The following is a 6,707-nucleotide window of genomic DNA, read 5'->3' as shown; positions in this document are numbered from 1 at the left end:
ACTGTCCTGGAGCTTGCAAGTTCCAGTGCTCCAGCCAAGGTGCATTCTGCAATTACAATGATTAACTTGCTTAACATATTTTTATATTTAATTATTATTCTGTATGGATAATAGAGGGGGGGCATGGGGCTTTGAGGTGTTGCGGTGTTGATTGTTTTTCTAATGCATTGATACGGAGAATAAAATCCATCCTTAATGCCGTGTTGCAGTGATCTCAAATGCTGTGGTGTGGGGTGTTTTTGTTTTTCACCCTATTATTACTTGCGGTGCTGTTCCGTGTAGGTTCTTGTTTGGCCTTTCTCAGACCTACCTTTAGCATGCATATGCTGTAAACTTTTCTAATCAATAAATATACTTGTTAGTGACATTTCGAGTTGCGTTACATTATGTACGTCCTGACAATTATCACGTGTTTCGGTCATGTGACGTTGTTGTTGAACTCGGACTCTTGGATGGAACTTGACTCGAGACTTGTCGAGATTTGTCGAGATAGTTTAGTTTTGTTTTGTTAAGAGCTTACAGTCTTGGAATAGAAACAACATTTTGGTCCTTCGGAAACCGGATATTCGCATTGGTGTAATAATTGGACAATCGGAACCAGTATTGTGGAATTTGCAAGGGACTCGTTCGAACTTGGAAACATTTGGTGGGAAGTCCATCGAGAATTGAAGCTGGAGGAATTATGGATGGCAAAATAGAAGAGTTAAAGAAAGAAAAAAGAACTCTCAAGACAAGTATTACGAAGCATCTGAACGAATTAGCTGCGGAATTATCGACGAAAACGCCAAACAAGGAAAATGTCACGGCAAAACTGCAGGACATCGACAAGCGACGGGATGAATTGTTGGAGCTGTTGGACTCGCTTCAAACCTTGTACGGAGATAATAAGCATGCATCGCTGGCGGCTTCAACAGGTGATGAAGCAGATAAAATGATAGATCGTGTGGATAACGAGACAAAGGAAGCTCGGCTTTTCTTATCGCGAAGTAACAGCAAGGAAAGCGAAGGAAATAACACAAGCCAGATCGGCACATTTGAGAGCGCACATGGCAAAGATGGTCACGTGGTCGACGCAAACAAACAGCTTGAGCGGATTCGAATCCCAAAGTTTTCGGGCGACAAGAAAGAATATCAGTCGTGGTGGGCAGCGTTTTCCAGTTGTGTGGATGAAACAAATTTGTCGGCTCAGTTTAAAATGTTGCGGCTCGAAAGTTGTTTAGTAGGAGAGGCGGCCGAAACGGTGAAAGGGCTTGGTTACTCGGATCATGCCTATGAAGCAGCTAAGGCAAGGTTGAATCGAAAGTATGGGGGAAACAGGCGACAGGTTCAAACCCATATCGATGAGCTACGTAAGATGAGGCCAATAAACGCTGATAATCCGAGAGAGCTAGAAAGATTTGCCGACATAGTGGAGAGGACTGTGGTTTCTTTAAAGGAAAATAAGAAGTTTGCTGACCTGGAAGGAGGAACATTGTACGCAATTGTGCTGGAAAAACTTCCTCGAGCTCTACTTAGCCAGTACTATCGATGGATTAAAGAAAAGGGAAGCTTGGAGTCTCTTGAAGAGCTGCGTCGCTGGGTTGCTGAGGAAGCTGAGTACCAGGTACAAGCATCAGAAATGAAGCATGGTTTGTCCAGTGTTGGAAGTGTACGAGGAAAGAGCTCAAGTAAGTCTTATTTTGGGACCACAGAAGAGAAACGTGATCGTCCCTGTAAAGTGTGCAACCAAAAACACCCAATTTGGAAATGTGATATGTTCAAGGGAATGGAACATAGAAAGAAGTGGGAGACGGCGAAGAAGCTTGGACTGTGTTACCGTTGCTTGGGGAAAGGGCACCTTGGTGACTCATGTACTTGGAACAGAGAGTGTGGAATTGACGGATGGAAGGACAGACACCATCGGTTACTTCACGAGGAGAAAGTAGCTTCTGGGTCCATGGAGGGGAAGGCTGACACACCCGTGACAGAGGAAAACAAGTCCAGTACGTATGAGACAGTGCAAGAACACGCACAGAGGAGTATTGCCTTGCGTACTGTTCCTGTCATTCTGAAACATGAGGAGAGACGCTTGCAAGTTAATTGTTTCTTGGACGAAGGCAGTGATACTTCGTATGTTAATGAGGATGTGGTAGAGGAACTGGGGTTGTATGGTAGGAAGGAAAAAGTAATTATCAATGTTGCAAATGGACAGAAGGTCAATTTAATGTCAGCAACCATGGAGATTGGCTTGGAGAGTCTAGATGGTCGGGTGGACACAGTGATTGTGGCGAAAACATCTAATAACATCTGTGGTGGGATGAAACCCACCAACTGGCTGCAAATCAAAGACCAGTGGAAACATTTTAGAGACATTCCTTTTCCTAAGCTTGGAAAAACGAGTAAAATTGACGTTCTTATTGGTTCAGATTATTACAACCTGCTGTTTCCTATGAAAGAGGTTCGTGGAGGCGACAATGAACCTAGTGCCAGACTGTGTCCATTAGGGTGGACAGCAATTGGTACCACTGGTACATCTGAGGGACTTGGAACAAGTAACACTGGTTACCTGAACACCTACCGCATAAGGCAGTCAGAGTGTAGTGATGGAGATCTGAATTATCTGCTGAAACAGTTTTGGAGCCTTGAGGCTATTGGGATCACACCGCAGGTGGAGCAACCACTTTCCCCTGAAGAGAAACTAGCCTTTGCTAAAGTGAACGAATCAATCAGGTTTGATGGTTAAAGATATAAAGTTGCGGTGCCTTGGAAACATGAAAGACCAGAATTACCGCCAAACCGACAGATGGCAGAGAAACGCCTTCACACAGTTGAGAAGAAGTTAATGCAAGATGAGAAGCTGGCACAGGCTTACCAATCAGTGGTTGATGACTACTTAAGTAAAGGATATATCCGAGAAGTCCCAGAGGATGAGCCAAAACCACCATCAGAATGGTTCCTTCCACATTTCCCTGCGGTAAGGCCAGAGAAGGCCACAACCAAAGTTCGGTTTGTTTTCGATGGCTCAGCTCAGCAAAATGGAAAGAGTTTGAACAGTGAATCACTACCAGGTCCTAAGTTGCAAAGTGACATTGTGGACGTTTTAGTTAAGTTTAGAAAAGAGCCAGTTGCATTGGCTGGCGATGTGAGCCAAATGTATCACCAGATACTTCTTAGACCAGAGGACAGGGCTCTGCACAGATTCTTATACAGGAACTTGGACAGTGGGGATACACCAAAGGTTTATGAGTTTAAGAGGTTTATTTTTGGAGGGTGTTATTGCCCTTTTTGTGTCCAGTTTGCTTGGCAACATCATGCCAGACTTCACAAGGAGACTTACCCATTGGGAGCTAATGCAGTTCTAGAACACTGTTACATGGATGATCTGATGCCATCCGCACCTACGGTGGATGATGCGAAGGATACAAGAAAGCAGCTAACCGAATTAGGAGACTTGGCTGGTTTTCACATCCGCAAATGGATCTCTAATGAACCGGATGTAATTGCTGACATTGTGGAAGAAGATCTTGCTTCCGAGATAGACTTGGAGAAGAGAGAATTGCCAACAACCAAGACCCTGGGTGTCCTGTGGGCCGCCACAGACGACAAATTTTCCTTTAGACACTCATTACAGTTGGATGGATTTGAATTCACCAAGAGGAATGTTTTGAGGCGAACAGCATCAGTTTACGACCCATTAGGCTTCTTATCACCTTATGTAATCAGGTCCAAGTTGTTGATACAAAAGGCTTGGCTGGAGGCACGGGATTGGGATGAACTGTTGCCAACACATCATCAGCGAGAATGGACAAAGTGGTTTCGAGAATTGAAAGACCTTGAACTTGTAAAAATCCCAAGGTGTTTGAAAGACCCAAGTCCTAAGGTGGAAGAACTGAGTATTCATACATTCAGTGACGCCTCAGAGAACGCATACACAGCTGTAGTTTACGCGCGTCATGTGTATGAGGGTGGCAACATTACTGCTCGAATGATCATGTCAAAGTCTAGGCTTGCACCATTGAAAGCAGTGAGCATCCCCAGATTAGAGCTTTTGGGTGCTCTAGTCGGATTACAATTAACAAGACAAGTTTGCTCTGCACTCAAGATACCTACAAATGGAGTGACATACTGGGTGGACAGTATGAATGTGGGGTACTGGATCCAAGGTCAAAGTAGAGAGTATAAGCCGTTCATAGCCCATCGTGTTGGAGAAATTCATGAGTTCTCTGCTCCTAATCAGTGGCGCTATGTTCCTACGGGTGTAAACCCCGCCGACCTTGGAACAAGAGGCCTGACAGTGGAAGAGTTAGCAAGCGCAGATTTATGGCGGAATGGGCCCGAATTTCTGAAAAAGTCAAGACAAGACTGGCCAGAGTGCAAGTTTGACAAGCCAACGTCAACAGGGAACCTTGAACTTAAAGGAACAAAAGAATCAGGCACAAAGGATGCTACCAGTTACCAAATAATTGGAGAAGGTGAAGAAACGGCTAGTGTCAAAGAGGTGTGGGGATTGGACCCCTCAAGATACTCGAAATGGTATCGAGTCAAAACAAAAGGAGAACTGGAAATTGGGTTGTCTTTAGTTCGCGTGACAGCGTGGGTGCGCCGATTTACAGACAATTGTAGGAAACCAGAGGAGCAAAGAGAGAAGGGTGAACTGAAGCCATTGGAGCTTCAAAACGCTGAGGAATTTATCATTCGGCAGGTTCAGTCTAAGGTGTACTCAGCGGAGATAGAGCCATTGAGAAGGAACAAGGAAATCCTAAGAGGAAGTACATTGGCACGATTTAATCCAGTATTAGTTAATGGCATTTTGAGGTCCAACACCAGACTACGGCATGCGGACGATCTCCCATATGATGTTAAGTGTCCAATCATACTGCCTAAGAGGAATCATGTCACAGGACTGATCGTTAAGTACTACCATGAATCAGAGGGTCATCAAATGGGGCTTAACTATACGATTAATCATGTACGGGGGAAATACTTAGTGGTCCATGTTCGTGAACAAGTGAAACGAGTCATGAGAGAATGTTTTGAGTGTGCGAGACGATTTCGATCAAAACCAGCTCACCAGCAAATGGCGCCGTTACCGAAGAGTAGACTGCAGCAATCCTCCAGACCTTTCGAGAGCTGTGCAGTAAACTTTGGAGGACCTTTCTTAACTAAGCAAGGACGTGGAAGAGTGCGAGCTAAGCGCTATTTGTGTTTGTTTCTCTGTTTGAAGACCCATTGTTGCCACTTAGAGATGGCGTCGTCTTTGGACACTGATGCATTTCTTAACGCTTTTGTCAGAATGACTGCGCGGAGGGGATGGCCGCAGCAAATGTTAAGTGACAATGGAACGAACTTTGTAAGCGCATCGAGGGAACTGCGAGACCTAGTCTCTGCTATAGACCAAGACAAACTACAACGGATGACCTCCAATAAAGGAGTGAGTTGGAAATGGAATCCACCTGCAGCGCCACATTTTGGTGGAGTCTTTGAATCTATGATCAAGGCAGCAAAGCGAGCTATTTTTGCTGTCCTCGGTGATGCAGAAGTTAATGATGAGGAGTTGGAGACAATCTTCATTGGCGTAGAAAGTCTGCTGAATTCGAGACCTTTAACAGCTGTGAGTGACGACCCTAACGACGACCGCGTCTTGACTCCAAATCACTTTCTGATCGGGCAGATAGGTGGTGATTTTGTACCAGAGAGCGTCGACACCGAGCCATTTAATCCCAGAAAGCGCTGGAGAAGACTACAAGAGCTCACAAGACATGTCTGGAACCGATGGATGAAAGAATACTTACCGCAGATTGGATCAAGACAGAAGTGGTACTTTCGTAACGACAATTTGCGGGTTGGAGATGTTGTCGTTGTTATCGATCCCGGAACAGTGAGGAGACAGTGGAATGTTGGGCGTATTGAGCAGACATACCCTGGCCCTGATGGCCTTGTGCGAGTGGTGGACGTACGGGTTAATGGCAAGACCCTTAAGCGACCAATAACTAGAATCTCCCCGCTGGAGATTCGGGCACCGAACTGTAATCAGATTAATGTGTAACAAGAACACTTCAGAGAACTATGATCTAGAGCTAAAGATGTATTTCAGTTAAAATGTATTCGAATTTCAGCTTCCCTGTAATTCGGGAGGGGAAGAAATGTTAGTGACATTTTGAGTTGCGTTACATTATGTACGTCCTGACAATTATCACGTGTTTCGGTCTTGTGACGTTGTTGTTGAACTCGGACTCTTGGATGGAACTTGACTCGAGACTTGTCGAGATTTGTCGAGATAGTTTAGTTTTGTTTTGTTAAGAGCTTACAGTCTTGGAATAGAAACAACAATACTTGTTACTGTCAGGAAGCGCGCCTTCATGGAAAGGCTTTTTTTTTATCACTTGGCAACAGTAGGTTTTCGGGTTAACTTCTCAGTCATCAGTTCATGGATATTCATACAAACAAATTATACAAGTCAAGGAAAAGATTTAAAGGCATCAGCAGTATCGACACATAGGCAATGACAAGTGTGGAAAATTGTTGAGGTAAAAAAGTATTTCAAAGAATGTTAAATTGATCTGTTCTTCTTGGAGTTGTACTAAGTTATATTTTTAATTATTTGATACAAAAATGTAAGAGAGATCACACTACCCATAGACAACAGTTAATTGAAAGGTGATTTTGCTGCTGTTCTGTTTGACAAAATTTGGCAATTTGAAGACATTGTCTAGACATGGAGTCTTTCA

General features: G+C 44.1%; 2 protein-coding genes across 2 annotated transcripts; both read left to right on the top strand.

The window, feature by feature from the left end:
• The first annotated feature begins 682 nt into the window (after window positions 1–682).
• Window positions 683–2,722, top strand: LOC140931874 (uncharacterized). The gene has a single exon (XM_073381585.1). It carries the CDS (start codon window positions 683–685, stop codon window positions 2,720–2,722), a length of 2,040 nt encoding a protein of 679 aa, XP_073237686.1.
• A 60-nt stretch (window positions 2,723–2,782) lies between these two features.
• Window positions 2,783–6,025, top strand: LOC140931873 (uncharacterized). The gene has a single exon (XM_073381584.1). It carries the CDS (start codon window positions 2,783–2,785, stop codon window positions 6,023–6,025), a length of 3,243 nt encoding a protein of 1,080 aa, XP_073237685.1.
• The last annotated feature ends 682 nt before the right edge of the window (window positions 6,026–6,707 follow it).

The sequence above is a fragment of the Porites lutea genome, chromosome 3 (assembly GCF_958299795.1).
Source record: "Porites lutea chromosome 3, jaPorLute2.1, whole genome shotgun sequence".
Lineage (NCBI taxonomy): Eukaryota > Metazoa > Cnidaria > Anthozoa > Scleractinia > Poritidae > Porites > Porites lutea.
Note: the sequence above shows the minus strand (reverse complement) of the source record. Positions and strands in the feature narration are given on the sequence as shown.

Excerpts from the sequence above, each read along its gene's own strand:
- LOC140931874 (XM_073381585.1), top strand. The coding sequence starts at position 683 with ATGGATGGCAAAATAGAAGAGTTAAAGAAAGAAAAAAGAACTCTCAAG.
- LOC140931873 (XM_073381584.1), top strand. The coding sequence starts at position 2,783 with ATGGCAGAGAAACGCCTTCACACAGTTGAGAAGAAGTTAATGCAAGAT.